A 14,812-nucleotide genomic window follows, 5' to 3' on the forward strand; every position below is an offset into this window, starting at 1 on the left:
TTAAGAATGTAAAAAGTATAAAAAGTAATGTAAATTAAAATTAAATTTATCTTGTGTGCATTTCTAGAAATGTAAGTGAAAAGAGAAAAATTCCCTATTGGATAGTGAATAGAAACGGAGATCGACAAGTGCAAGAATAAAAATCGGCTATTATTGTATGTCGTTAATAAACTGTTAACGAAGAAGTTGCAAATATTTAACGTAATTGTTACAAACAAAACTAGAAACGGTAAGGAAAATAGAACAAAGATCTATCCTTAAAAAAAAAGAAAAGAAAGGCTGAAAAAAGAACGAAAATAGATCGGAGAGACAAGATGCTTTCGCGGGTTCGCGCTACGCGTGTCAAGACTGTCAAGTAAAGCTTCCTTCGTTCGTTCGTCTGCGTTCGTCGCGGCTCGGTCTAGTATTCCAGTCTGATTTCAGAGTGAAGCTGGTATCAGCTGGCATCGGTTGCTCGGCAAAAATGAGTTGCGATCATACGCAGAGACGATGGAGCAATTTGCGGAAGGTGCTCGAGAGATCGGGCCCGTTTTGCCGGCCGGATTTCGAGCCATCCACCGATAATCTGCACATGCTCTTGGACCACTGTCGGGTGCTCGTTGTCGGCGCCGGCGGTTTGGGATGCGAGCTACTTAAGAACCTGGCCCTGATGGGGTTCAGGCATCTCCACGTAATTGACATGGACACGATCGAGCTATCTAACCTCAATCGGTAGGTAAGGTTATGATGCCAAGTGCTCGCATAAAATTGTTTTTTTTTTTTTTTTTTTTTTTTTTAATTATTATATTGTAATAACATTATGATACATATTTCTATAACCGTATAATATTAAAATATGTAATACTGTGGTTATAACACTACAATGCTAAATTATTTTAGTATTTTATAATTAGATTTTTTAATATTAACAACAAATATTTCAACTCAGATAATGTAATTACAATATTTTTATGTTTGAGTTTATAACAATATTAATGTGAGAAATTGGTTGAACCACTTATTATCTTCATCAATCAATTATCAAGAGGCACGATAGTGTCTCGCGCGAAGTACAGGCGCAGCGAGGCACGGTAATGCCTCGCGCCAAGTACAGGCACAGCGAGGCACGGTAATGCCTCGCGCCAAGTACAGGCACAGCGAGGCACGGTAATGCCTCGCGCCAAGTACAGGCGCAGCAAGGCACTACCGTGATAAACAGATTAAAGGAAAAGGATTCTTGTATACTAAATACAGTTTAAATATTACAGACAGTTTCTTTTTCGTCACAAAGACATTGGATTTTACAAGGCAGAAACAGCTGCAAAGTTTATCAATGCTAGAGTCCCAGGTTGTAATGTAATTGCACATAATTGTGAGATACAAACTAAAAATGAAGCATTTTTTCAAAGCTTCCACATGGTAATCTGTGGGTTAGACTCAATTGTTGCAAGAAGGTGGATTAATGGCATGTTGCTATCTTTGCTTACCTATGACAATGGAGAATTAAATCAATCTACCGTGATACCCATGATTGATGGTGGGACTGAAGGTTTTAAGGGAAACGTTCGAGTTATATTACCTGGTATGAGCCCTTGCATTGAGTGTACACTGGACCTTTATCCACCACAAGTAAGCATAATTTCCAAGATTTGATATTATCAACAAGCTAGTTTGTATCGTATGTTAGAAACTTGTTTGTACCTCACATATAGGTCACATATCCTTTATGTACGATAGCCAATACTCCACGTTTGCCTGAACATTGTGTAGAGTATGTGAAGGTAATTCAGTGGCCAAAAGAGAACCCGTTTGACTGTGCTATCGACGGGGATGATCCCCAGCACATAAATTGGATTTATGAGAAGTCAAATGATAGAGCAATTCAGTTTGGTATACAGGGCATGACATATAGACTTGTGCAGGGTGTCGTCAAAAATATCATACCGGCAGTAGCATCAACAAATGCTGCTATTGCCGCCGTCTGTGCAACAGAAGCGTTCAAACTTGCAACCAGTTGTAGTGCATCTTTAACTAATTACATGGTAATTACGTGTAATAAGTCGTAATAAAACTACAATATATTTTGTCGTAAAAAAAATTATAATGTACTATTAAACATTAGATTAGAATTTAATCACTCAAATAACTTTAATTTTTGTCTGTTTTATGTTGATTGAATTCTAATCTGCAGTATAATCTAATAATTTTCATAGTTTGCAGTCTTCAATTTATATGATAACGCGATTAAAGCCTAAATTTTGATCGTAACACAAAAATAAATTGTACTTATGTCTATAATCTCAATAAGATAAACAATCAAGTAAAAATATCTTTTATCTTTAGGTGCTCAACGATCTGGACGGAGTGTACACATACACTTACGAGGCAGAGAAAAGAAAAGATTGTTTGGCGTGTAGTCAAATACCACGAGAAATCGAAATCAAAGATTCAAAATATAAATTACAGAATTTGATAGATCTTCTTTGTGAACGACCAGATATGCAAATGAAAAGTCCTGGTCTAACGGCTATCATAGACGGTAAAAATAAAACTCTCTATATGCAAATGGTAGCGAGTATCGAAGAGAGAACTCGCGAAAATTTGTCTAAGACTTTAGTTGAGTTAGGTTTAAGAGACGGTAGTGAAATATATGTTGCCGATATTACGACTCCAAATACAATTACTTTAAAATTGAGATTTTTACAGGGCGAAAATAGCGCAAATCAATAATAATCATTACAAAATCTAATTTTCAAGCATCCTATTTCTTATACAATATATCCATATTGTTCAAATTTAAATCAATAAAAAAACTGAAAAATAAAAACGTAAAAAAGCCAAAAATTGTTCGTACAAGATTACATGTTACTCTATTTTTTATTAAAAATCGCTTTATTATGTGCAGGATATTGAATTTAATAGAACTGCAATTAATCCATTGCACTTAACGTTACTTACATCTGTTAATTTATTATTGAAGATAATTAAATTTTTTTGAAATTTTGAGCATTAATTTTTAACTAGTAAATATTTTACAAACTAAATATTAAAGAATTAAATATTATTATATCCTGCATTTAATTTTAAGCGAAGTTAAAAAATATTAAATATTTGAAATATAATTACGAATATTGTATTATAAAAAAGAAGTCAAGTTGCAAGAAAGAAAGAAAGAAAATTCGAGCTGATTAAAATAAAGTCATCATTGAGAAACGTACGTATACGTGTGTGATTTCGAAACAATGTAATAAAAAAACCACATCACTTTGTAAGTCAATAAAAAAATACTTAATATTTAAACAACAAGGACACGACTTAAATACTGCTTTATATTTCTGTACTTACATTCTCTTTGATCAGAGATCACATATCGTAGCAAAATTATCTCAACAAGGAATAACTATAAAATCTGGTTTTATATAATCATGAATCCAAATTGTTAAAATTTTTTTTATCTTTTGTTTTTCTACAAATACGTAGTACTTTGCAAATTACACACATCTAACTGCATTGAGAGAGAAATGGAATAATATACTTTATGAAATATATGCATGTGTCAAAATTTATACTTGTCAACTTATCGTCAAGCATTTTTATAACAATTTTTTTCACATCACTGAGTTAAATTTTACTGCATATGAATTTTGTGCACAGCCCACGTTTGCAAAAAATTTCATTTATTCGTTTTGTTAATTTATTTCTGTGTGCGTATTATGTATATATGAAAATAAAGTATTTTTAAATAAAATAATTCATCAAGATTTCTCATTTAATTAAATTGAAAGACCTATATGTGAACTTTATATATTATAGTCTTTCTAGAGATTATCAATAATTTTGTTTTAAACAATTGCAATTATAATAAATTTTATAGGCAAATGATGGACAGTGCACAATGATTTTTGGTTATACAAGCACACTTTGTAACATTCGACGTATGCACAACTTGAGTAGAAAAAATATTTATAACAGATACATTTCATCTATCTTTCTTATATAAAACTATTAATATTATTACATAATATTAATTTTTATTATAATTTACGGCTTGTAGCAAGTCGGCAAGTCAATATTACTTCCCAAGAATATTATTTTCTTGCAAAAGTTTATTTTTCGTCTCGCTTAAATAAACTTTCATTTAATATTAAAGATGCATTTTTGGCTGTTACTAACAATTCATACTCCGCACAATTCATAATTTGCACAGAGCAGAAAAGACATAATAATTTATCCCTTTTTTTTCTTTTTCTTTTTTTGTTGTCGGTCGGGGGTATTTTTACAACGAAACACTCGAAGAATTATTGGCATTTCATTGTTTATGCAGCGTCTAAGAAAGGACGTTCCTCCAATTGTACAATTTTAAAATGAATATATAGTATAATTTTTCACAGCTGGATATAAAATTAGTGAGACCAGCATGAAAAAAAATCATATTTTACGGTAACATTTAAAAGTGATACAATTCGCCTGTTCATTAAATCAATTTTTTGATATTAAAATAATAATTTGCACATAAATCGAATAAATGCACTATACATAATTTATTTATGGAAATGAAAATAATCGTTAGTATATTTTGAATCTATATGATTCACTTCTCTTAGCTCAGCCAATCTAAGTATATCATAGAAAATGATCAAACAAGATTTATGTATGAAATGTTAGTTCAAAGATTGAAACGCAATATATAACAATTGCAAGCAAAGTCATATGAATTAATCATCAATCTGCATATAGTAATAATATTATAGTCGTTTAAAAGATAGTCTGGTATAAAAACTTAAGCGTTGAGAAAATTGTGGCGTAACATGTGATAAAGTTTACTTTTTCACAGTAAAGCAATAAAACTTGACACTTTCTTCAAAAGAATTTAGCATATAGATGTATGTGATCAGATTTTCAGTGAACAGAAAAACATATAGCATGACATTTGTAATTTGAGCAACGTCCGGATGAAGGTGATTTTATCGAATTGTTGAGTGATTAACGTTTGAAAGTGTCTAGTTTTAGTTCTTTTGAATTATTAAATAAAAAGTATCGAAGTAGTGCACAATGCCGATAAGTCATGGTATGCGTTAAAATGACAATGTTAGGCCTTAGCATCAACTTCCATGGCGACATCTCCTACAGCTTTCTCGGCCTTCTTTTTCTTCTTCTTTGCCGATTTCGGATTTGCCGAAGAACATAAAAGATTCTGAAATTTTTAATCGTAAACACAATCACTGATTATAATAATAGTAATTATAAAGCTGTTATCTTTTTTAATTTTATGTTTTACGTACTTTCAATTCAGGATCATCCACAACACAATCAGACTGATACATATCGAGGTCAAAAGGAATTCCCGTAATTTTATGAGGTCCGTTAGGCATCAAGAGTACCGTAAATTTGAATTGAGCTGCATACTCGTTTGGTTTTTCATATAGCACCTATAAAAAAAGTATAATAAAAATTTTGTTATTGATAAAATTAACAGATAAACACGTAATACATAATATTCTTACTTGGAATGGCTCGATCAACCTATGATTTACACATTCAACAACAGCCATTTTTGCTTTTTTCTCATCTTCGAAGGTACGTAAGTTGAAAGGCATAAGACCATGCTTATGGGAGACTTCTGAATAAAACATGCGAGATGCCTTCAGTTTAAGCTGATATGTCTCCTCTGTCTTCTTGTATATTGTGACCCGGGTATCTTGTTCTCTTCCTACTCCTTCACCTGTACTTACTAGTACATCCATTGCATATACCTGAAATAAAATATATTCAATACATTAAGCTTTATACAAAGTTATTTTTTTATGTCACAAATTTAAATTATATAATGACTATAATTTGGTATCAGTTAAATGTACCTCATGAGTCTCGAGGGTATATTTTTCATGTTCTTTTTTTTGTGCATCATTTGGGTTCTGAATTATCGTTTTTTCTCCATCAATCTTAAATTGTTTTAGTTGATGACTTAGCATACCTTCAATCGGTTTACACTTATAAGCATCACATATTTTCTCCACAGTACTTGTTATTGTATAAGTCTAAAATAAATAATTAACCATCAGTTTACAAATGTCAATTTTACGATTAAAAATGGTATATATATATTGTTACGCCCGGTTTAGAGTTCGGCGCGAAGTTCGTTGCGCCGAATGACGAACCCGGACGCGCCGAACTCTAAACCGGGCGTAACAATATGTATAAAGAATAAAAACAAAAGCGCGGAAGTATTCTCATTCTTACCTCTGTACCAGGTTTTAAAAGTCTTAATGCAGCCTGAGAAGCATAGTGTGCAGCTAAAACTACATCTGCTTTCCTGCCAGTCACTTTCTTCTCTGGTAAAGATCCTATGACAATAGTGTGTGCTACTACAGCTATAAAACCATCAATGTGTGCTCCAAGATCTCTGAAATCATATAATTATTCTTAATAGAAATAAATGCAAAAAATTATAAACCTTATTACAGAAAAACTTACACTTTAACCATATCTTCATCTTTGAGAATGAGATCAGGTTCACTAGCAATAGGAGAGAAATGACAAATGCAATTGTTGACTGATATGCATGTTGGAAAAGCTATACCCTTCTTAAGTTCTTTCTCTTTTTTAAAAACCTTACTAGTTTCCTCTGTAAGAATTTTATCACCAAACTCACATATTTCCCTTACTGAGGCTCCAATGACACATTTGTTTAGAACTTGTTTTAATACCCCTAGAAAATGCATGAACATATTAGTATACCTCACTTGCCAAGTAAAATAAAATAAAATGTAACACAGCAAAGATTAGGTAACAAAATTAAATTCATAATTAAAAAATAATGTTTGCCTAAACTCCAATTAGTGCTATTAAAATCATCTTACAAATGTTATGAGCTCTGGTTGCAAATTAATTTTTATGATTTAGCATATGGAAAGATTAGATTAGATTTGTTAAAAATTCGGCTTCTTGGAGTAGCCTTAGTAAAACTAATCACCAATTGGAGTTCAGTCATACAAATCGCTTCTCAAGAAAAAAGTTTTTGCGAGCGAGGGTACGAAGGAGGATCGCGTAGTCGCGAACGGACGACGCCGGGGACCTGGAGTACATGTGCTTGTGGAGCAGTTTCCCCTTTTCCCCACCCCGGCATTGGCACACCGCATTCCATATGGCCGCGACGACAAGGAAACGCGCGCTCGCGGTCGCGCGGACCCCCTTCTGTCCCCCCCGTGCAAACACGAGCCGTCTTCCTTACGATTCACAATCTCGCCGGCCATTTTATACTTGGTGACAACCAAGTCTTCGGCGATGGTCTTTTCGGTATCCTCCTTGTCCGCCATGGTCTCGATACCACTGTAATACTGTGTTCCCGATCACGTGTCTCAGACGACTTCCTTGCTCCGGTACACCTATCCAAATGGCACCAAATAGGAAGAACACCAGAGCATAAGAGCAGTAGAGCACCAGAGTTGACCAGAGTACACCACAGAAGCACTTACGTTGAATAGCTACACCGTTTCAATATGGTGGCCGATAGTACTGCCTCTATCTTGTGATTCTCGAGCTTCCTTGGCTCGAAAATTCGGAGCTTCGGACGCCATCACGACAATCACAAGTAGAGGTGGGTCTCCTTACTCTTACTTCATGGTTTTAATTCGTATATAACCGGTGTAAGCAACATGTTACTTTTTGTTTTACGTGTTTATTACACGTAAAATGTAGATCAACATGATAGTGAAAATTTAATTATCGCAATCTGTCGCAAACAAAAAGCTTGCCCATGTACGTTTGTATTTCTTTCTTTTTTTTTTTTTAAGACATATCCTATGTAAAACAGAAGTGACTGTGAAAATAATTTGTGTGTTGTACTATCGGATTATTTGCAGATTTACTGTATTTTCTTGCAAACAAAGAATCACGTTATGAACGAGATTGTTGATAACTTTGCCTGGACACGCCAACTGGAGTGTCCACCAACAATATATAATGATTCAGTGAAAAAAACGTGAGTATAATTTCTGTAATTATTGTTTGAAGCTTGTTACGTTATTATCATACGGTTTTATCTAATATTTTTGGTAAATATGTACATAGTATAACGCCCCCACCTTAGATTTTCTTCAAATTTGAAAAATATATTTATTTTGATATCTTTTAATTTTCCTGAGAAAGAAAATCGTCGCTCAATTCTCCTTTTTTATTAAAATTTTTTTTTATGTGTATGTATAAAATAGAGAAACGTTATTATTCTATTATTTTTTATTGTAAATAACGATTTTCTGCTTTATACATATAGCAGAGAATAATGCACGCGCGGTATATTTAAAGTCATAAATTTGACATTTTTTTATTTACCAACATAAAAAAATTTTTTTATAAAAAAAAAATTGAGCAACAATTTTCTTTCTTAGAAAAGTTTAAAGACATTAAAACAAACACATTTTCCAAATTTGAAGAAAATTCAAAGCGGAGGCATTATACTATATTTATCATATTTTTTATCAGATTATGCAAAGGAATATTAGAACTACTATGGGAGGATATTTCCAACTCCACATATTCATTGACAGAAGCATGTAAGATAAGAAAAAACATTTTGCTGCACAAACTGAAACATGAAATAAACGATCCTGTAATTTCATCTGTGAGACATTTACATCAGTTGAAATTCAAAAGCAGCGCTCTGAAACAACAGGCATCTGCAATGGAAGAAGACTATGAAGAACAGGATTATATTGTTAGGCAAAAAAGTAAGATGAATGTTATCCTCTCGGTAATTTTTTCAATGCAGTTTTAATAAATTTTGTAAAATTGTTAGAGCAACAATTGAAAAATATAAGGAGCAAGTGTTCAATAATTAGCACAAGGAAGGACTTTCTCAAGCTAAAACATATCGATACCAGCAAGTTACAGAAGGATTGCGACAACATGAGACAAGTGTGCCAGCATTTAATGCCAAATACTTCCAAGGATCTAGATCAACAGAAGTTAAGAGAGAATTTGAATTTAGTAGCAAACTTGCGTCACTCATCTGCAGATAGGAAACAAGTAAGCCACTTGCTTAGGATGTAAAATAATCTGCATACAATGATACTGATAAAAGTGAAATTTTCGATAATAGATATGGAAAAAGGTATTAAGCTCTCTAGGTGGTATCAATGTGCACACTCTGTGGACACACTTGTATCAAGCGTTGTCACAGGATCTGAACACTTTAATGAAACTGGAGACTAAGAAAAATTTTACTAGTTTAAATGTGGGTGAAAATTTAGATCTCGGCATTGCAAGAGTGTGTGGCCAGTATATATACATGACTTCGAAACGTATATTGTCTGACACTAAGGCTACTATATACGAACAACGCATAATAGAGTACATGAATTTGATAGAGGTAACGTAAAAAAAGTACCATATTAAAATAATATATCACTATCTTCAAAAAAAATCGTGACAAATCGAATCAAATTCATTTCTGAAATTTATTAAATGTAAAACACTTTTTTACCATAAAAGAAGTAAAAATAAATATTGCGTGCAAAGTTCTTTGTAATATTTAGTATTAATAAAAAAACACATTTTAATATATATTTTATCTTGCAGTCGTTAGCTCATGAAGATATAAACGCGTGGTTAGTTTTAAAATTGGAGGTAAAAAAGATAGAAACCGAACAGGCGTATCTGCAAAACGAAGTTCAGGAAATGAAAAATATTATTCAAGAGAATTCCCTGCTCAATCTCGACATAGCTCGATTAACGACCGAAATAGAGACGATTGACGCACAGATAGTATGTATTGCTACATGTGTTCTATGTTTTATTTCATTCTTGAAACTGATATTGAGTATATTGTAGGAAAAATATGTAAAAGACATTCAACAATCTATAGCAGTTTTAAACTGTACATCGACACTTGTAGCTAAACAGAAAGAGAAGCTGCATTGCGAATTGCCGAGGATAGTGGCGTTACAAACCGACTTTCATGATGTGAAATGCATAAATAATGCAATGGACATCGAACTGGATATATTTTATAACGTTTTAGATCTTAATGCCTTACGGAAAATAATGTTGAAGGGAAATATTGGGTTGTATAGGTGGGTAAAAATTTTTAACATTATCTTAACATATTATTACTAATGTGATGAATTTTTTTCAGGCACGCGGCTTGTGGTCTAGATACAGCCTTTATCGCGAGTGTTAATCCACAATATTTGAGACTCAAGCCTTACTTCCCGATAATACAAATGCCGATATATTTCTTCATGCACTGCTACGGAAACGTGATTGCTAATACAATTTACACAAAGTTGTACTGTTTGCCGTCAACTGAGGATATTGAGTGCACGAACAAATTAATACCGTCCCAAGAAAAATGCAATTATAACAGTCTGGAATTACTGAATCTCGCCACAGTAGTATGCGATCAAGCACGCCAAGAGATCGAATTGTTTAATATGGTCCTGAGTGCTTGGTAAGTTACCGAATAGAAACAATTAGACGTTGCAATGATTTTAATTTTAATAATGTTTTAGGGCGAACCAAGATGTACAAAAAGCAATGGCGCTTAACGAAACTACTGTAGATGGTGTAACCTTCAAAGATTGGTTGCAACGTTACAATTTATTATTATACATGATACAAAATAGTAAATAATATTAAATTTTGCCGTCTGTCTAACTGATATTGCCATGTGTTCAAAGAATTTTTGCATGTACATATATTTTTGTAACAAACCACGGAGGCATTGATTCAATGTACACAGACATAGTAAATAAACTTATATTTCTCGCAAAAATACATCACGTAATACACGTTAACCAATTATGTGATTAATAAATTTCAGTTACAGTACGACGTAAAAATTCTTTTAATGTAAGAGCACTTGGAATTTTCATATATTGTTACCTATCGAGATTGGCGGCGCACACCTGTAATTCGCTTTTGAGGTCCCGCCTCGGCGAACGACTTGCAACAAAATAACTTCAAGTTCTCGACCGAGTGGGAGTGAAAATTCGTTGATATGTCTATGTGTTTTCTTTGTACCATACGCGCGTATTTAACATTTTTCATCGCTCCAACGATTACACACACACATATATATATATATATATATATATATATATATATATATATATATATATATATATACATAATATATATATATATATTCGATATTTAACGAAAAAAAAAATCAACTATAACAAAAAATTGACAGCTCAAACTTGTCAAGCTGAAATATTCTAAGCTCACGGTTTATTCCGAAAATTTGTTTACATGGATTTCACGAACATTCGCATATGGTACACGTATCAATTATTGCAGATCACGCACGTTTGTGGAAGCTGAAAATTTAACGAACAAGCTCTTTACTACGCTCGCTGCAATCTACGTTATCGAATCGCAAGATTCGAATGAGAAGGGCAGTAATCGGACCCAAAAAGTCGAAAATTCGAGGCGCCCTTTGGACTTTATTATCGTTTTCCTTATGTACGTAGCCGCAACTATGACGATCATGCACCCCAACGTACGATTTTATTCATACAACTTCCGCTTCTTATTACATATACACATGTGGATTTATATAAATTAGCCCTTGAACTTAGATCTTTTTTTAACTCTTTTTTTTTTTTTTAATTGCCTCGAAGTGTGGCACGGTCGTCGCACTCCTCGGACTCTTCTTTAGTAATATATAAAACTAGCCTACCTATGTACAAGACGCTATGTATTACATACAAGACGCGCGCGAAGCGAGCAAGGCAGATGGCATTTCGGCCGTGATTTTAATCGACTTCGGCTTCGGAAATAAAATATAAAAACTTATTAACATTTACCAGTAATGGTTAATAAATGGACAACTAAAATAAATTAATTAAGAAAGAAATATTAGCGTATTTACTTATTTTGCTGAATTAAAATTTTTTTCAAAAGTTCGACATTTATTCCCTTTCGACCGAAAAAGCTGGCGAATGCCAAATCCTTGCGCGCTTCGCGCGCGCGTTCACACGCGTTAAATAATACAACCGAAGCTGCGAGTTGCGACGAACATCAGCACATCCGCAGAATAGAAGGCGTTGCGAAGCCGGAACCGAACGTCGGCGCGGCCGCGCTAAACGCGCGAAGGGATAAAAGACGTCGGGAAGTCCCTCTCGCGAGTCGACGTGCACACGATCACAGTGGTCGGTTACTGGCATTTCGAACCGATGCTTTTGAGCTTTAAGTATTGAGCAAAAGATACGCCTGTCTTGCCAAGACACGCCGGCACGATCGTATTCTTTCTGCTCCCGCGCGAATGTGACGCTCGAGACTGTTAATTCGAAGATACTTTCACAAATCAATCAAATGGACCTGGACCTACTCACCGAATTGTTCGACAAACCGTTTCAATTAAAAAAAAAAAAAATTTCTTAACTCTTTCTGTAAACTGCATAAAGCATAAATGTAACTATAATGTTGAGACTATTGATATACTTTTAAGAGAGAAAGATGAATATTGGCAGCGACACGCGGCTTTGCAAGACCGATCGTTCGGCCGAAGATCGTCATTTCCATCGAACTTTCCTTCGATCCCAGGCGTTCTCTCGCGCTTTTATGTAATCGAGAAATTTCGCGAAATTTCAAAGTCCGCGTCTCGGCCACCTAAGGCCACCGGATCCATGCATGTTTCTACACGTGGCAGTCGTTGAAATGCAAACGAAAAGATTTCTCGACTAATTACATAACGGCACCGTGCCAAATTGCTATTGTAATTTACCGTTATCTACGTAATTCTTCCCTTATGTAATAGGGAGGGGACCACGCCGCCACCTAGCCCGTGATTTTCGAGACCGGGCGCGATCTTCGCGAAGCCTTGACGAAGTTTATTTTTACCAAAGCGGAGAAAACATCGTCCGCAACGCGCCCCGTCGCATACGTGGAGAACGGAATTGAAAACGATTATCCAAGTATTTCCGATTGCGAAAGCGGCCAATAAGTTATTTCATCACTCTGTGATTTCCTCGCCGCAGAATCTTTGGATACCCGGAAGCATTCTTTTATTTCAAACTGATTCTTTCCTGATTTTTGTCTTCGAAACTTGCCGTCGACTTCAGGTCGGCAATTTAATTTTAATTTAATACGCTAAAATGTCGCTTGCCGAAATGAGAACTAATTAATTAAGCTGACGAGAAAACTAATAACAGTTAATGACGGAAAAAATAATATGTGTCGCAAATGTCATGGACCATTTTAAAGATTCGCATAGTTTTAATTACGCAAAATTAACGTAGTTGCCGGAACAACTTTTTCCCTCCTACACGATCGTTGCCTCATCGCCGCGCAGGTCGACATAAATCGGTCATCAGCCAAGAATAATCATTTGCTTCGCAAGTGTCGCGAATGATCGCGAAGGTCGTTACAAAAACTACACAATTATTTATGCGCAAGTGTTGCTCGTAACCGATTTAAACTGCTCATCTTTTTTGTCTACAAGCGCGAGAGCACAAGACACGATCCAGCCGGAATATCCTTCTGCTTCAGTCGCTGGATTACGATCGCGCGCTACTGCTCGGATCCAGCTGGTGAACAATCGCGCTCGCCGCTACATTGTCATCAGCGAAATGCAACGATGCACGTCGTTATGCCGCGAACCGAATAGGTGCGACGTAATTTTGTACTCTTCTTCTTTAACGATAGAAAAGATGCATCGATTTCGGCAGGGGCCTTCGACCCTTTGTGCTTAAACAATACGGCAATTTGAAGAAAGAGAGACAGAGGGAAGAAGGCCCGCTAGTCCTTCGGCGAGTCCGCGGAAGAAAAAGTAAAACACGACGTCGTAGCGAGAGAAGATCGACTAGGCTATGCGCTCACTCGTGGGTCACTCGACTTTCGTTGTAAACGGTTTTCGGAGGTTGAGCTCCGTTGCCAGGCTTTCGCCTTTCACGTAATAATCAGCTGCGTCTCTCCTCCTAGGCGAAGAGCCGTTGGCGACGCCGTTCGCAACGCCGTTCGCGGCTCCGTTGGCGATTCCATTCGCGGTTCCATTCGCGGTTCTGCTCGAAACGCCGTTCGCCACGCCGTTGACGTGCTTGCCTTTGGACTGATGATCGCCCTTAGTTACGCCGTTCGTCATCGCCAGCTTTTTCGGCCTTTTTTGCTGGTAACTCTGCTGGTAAAACTCTTTGAACAGAAAGAGGAACATGACGGCGTGCAAGCCGATCCACCAAACGAACGCTTTCGGGTAATTGCACTCGATGAAAAGCAGCTGGAAAGCGTGGACCATGATGGCGATAAACTGCAGCATTTGGAAGGCAGTCAAGTACTTCTTCCACCAGAGGTACGGCTGCATCTTTGGACCCATTGCCGCAAGAAGGTAATACGTATACATCACGATGTGAACGAAAGTGTTCAGCAAGCCGAAAAAGGTCGAGTGGCCACCTACAAAATTCGATCCTTAATAAGATTCTTCATATTTCATTCATTTCTAAGTATCAGAATCTTAATTAGACTTGTTCATCAATTACTAATTTTGCTAAATATTACGCATTTTTTTTAAATTAATTACAAAAAAAAAATTAATTACAACTCGTCGCCGTTAATTAACTACATAATTTCTAACGATCCATAGAAATAAAATAAATAAAAACACGTTTGACGATTCACATTTATAAACACTGAGAGAAAAATATGGTCGTCACTTTTCGATCCAGTTATATATTCATAATAATTTTAACCCAAAATATGATCGAATTACAAAAATATTCGCGTCATATTTATTGTTAAAATGTTAAAATTGTAAAAATATCATAAGATAATTTTTTGAAATCAAAAATAACTATGTTTCTCTCCCAGTGAGACATTGAACCGAGAATACTGCGAGTGA

The 14,812-nt window shown here is 35.2% G+C and overlaps 4 protein-coding genes across 8 annotated transcripts in view; 2 read left to right on the top strand and 2 right to left on the bottom strand.

Annotated features, from left to right (window-relative positions):
* The first annotated feature begins 342 nt into the window (after positions 1–342).
* Positions 343–3,286, top strand: Uba3 (Ubiquitin-like activating enzyme 3). The gene is made up of 4 exons (XM_070657815.1): positions 343–711; positions 1,248–1,608; positions 1,692–2,021; positions 2,323–3,286. Exons 1-4 carry the CDS (start codon positions 464–466, stop codon positions 2,707–2,709), a joined length of 1,326 nt encoding a protein of 441 aa, XP_070513916.1. The 5' UTR covers positions 343–463; the 3' UTR covers positions 2,710–3,286.
* A 129-nt stretch (positions 3,287–3,415) lies between these two features.
* Positions 3,416–7,429, bottom strand: LOC139103297 (proliferation-associated protein 2G4). The gene is made up of 7 exons (XM_070657816.1): positions 7,211–7,429; positions 6,454–6,688; positions 6,220–6,382; positions 5,838–6,017; positions 5,484–5,732; positions 5,262–5,408; positions 3,416–5,173 (listed from the first exon to the last, which is right to left on the bottom strand). Exons 1-7 carry the CDS (start codon positions 7,293–7,295, stop codon positions 5,069–5,071), a joined length of 1,164 nt encoding a protein of 387 aa, XP_070513917.1. The 5' UTR covers positions 7,296–7,429; the 3' UTR covers positions 3,416–5,068.
* Positions 7,430–7,484: 55 nt separating this feature from the next.
* On the top strand, positions 7,485–11,089 carry LOC139103291 (uncharacterized). 2 transcript variants are annotated; one of them, XM_070657805.1, is made up of 9 exons: positions 7,485–7,737; positions 7,842–7,960; positions 8,461–8,705; positions 8,774–9,003; positions 9,077–9,346; positions 9,556–9,741; positions 9,808–10,049; positions 10,112–10,426; positions 10,488–11,089. In XM_070657805.1, the coding sequence occupies exons 2-9, from the start codon at positions 7,878–7,880 to the stop codon at positions 10,606–10,608; spliced, it is 1,692 nt and encodes a 563-aa protein (XP_070513906.1). In that variant the 5' UTR covers positions 7,485–7,737; positions 7,842–7,877; the 3' UTR covers positions 10,609–11,089. The 2 variants fall into 2 exon arrangements, with proteins under 2 accessions (XP_070513906.1, XP_070513907.1); XM_070657806.1 differs by lacking the exon at positions 7,485–7,737 and having other exon boundaries at positions 7,761–7,960.
* Positions 10,721–14,812, bottom strand: part of LOC139103298 (very long chain fatty acid elongase AAEL008004) — a 35,318-nt gene continuing 31,226 nt past the window's right edge. For all 4 annotated transcript variants that reach the window (XM_070657818.1, XM_070657819.1, XM_070657820.1 and 1 more), the window contains one exon: positions 10,721–14,367. In XM_070657818.1, coding sequence (XP_070513919.1) covers positions 13,808–14,367 — 560 coding nt within the window. In that variant the 3' untranslated portion in view covers positions 10,721–13,807. The remainder of the gene's footprint in view (positions 14,368–14,812) is intronic.

Source organism: Cardiocondyla obscurior, linkage group LG06 (genome assembly GCF_019399895.1).
Source record: "Cardiocondyla obscurior isolate alpha-2009 linkage group LG06, Cobs3.1, whole genome shotgun sequence".
Lineage (NCBI taxonomy): Eukaryota > Metazoa > Arthropoda > Insecta > Hymenoptera > Formicidae > Cardiocondyla > Cardiocondyla obscurior.

Coding starts and splice junctions, on each gene's coding strand:
- Uba3 (XM_070657815.1), top strand. CDS start 464: ATGAGTTGCGATCATACGCAGAGACGATGGAGCAATTTGCGGAAGGTG. Junction 712..1,247: donor GAGCTATCTAACCTCAATCG/GTAGGTAAGGTT, acceptor TAAATATTACAG/ACAGTTTCTTTTTCGTCACA. Junction 2,022..2,322: donor CATCTTTAACTAATTACATG/GTAATTACGTGT, acceptor TTTTATCTTTAG/GTGCTCAACGATCTGGACGG.
- LOC139103297 (XM_070657816.1), bottom strand. CDS start 7,295: ATGGCGGACAAGGAGGATACCGAAAAGACCATCGCCGAAGACTTGGTT. Junction 6,689..7,210: donor GGCCGGCGAGATTGTGAATC/GTAAGGAAGACG, acceptor TGCATTTTCTAG/GGGTATTAAAACAAGTTCTA. Junction 5,174..5,261: donor TGGATGATCCTGAATTGAAA/GTACGTAAAACA, acceptor TAAAAATTTCAG/AATCTTTTATGTTCTTCGGC.
- LOC139103291 (XM_070657805.1), top strand. CDS start 7,878: ATGAACGAGATTGTTGATAACTTTGCCTGGACACGCCAACTGGAGTGT. Junction 8,706..8,773: donor TTATATTGTTAGGCAAAAAA/GTAAGATGAATG, acceptor TAAAATTGTTAG/AGCAACAATTGAAAAATATA. Junction 9,742..9,807: donor AGACGATTGACGCACAGATA/GTATGTATTGCT, acceptor AGTATATTGTAG/GAAAAATATGTAAAAGACAT.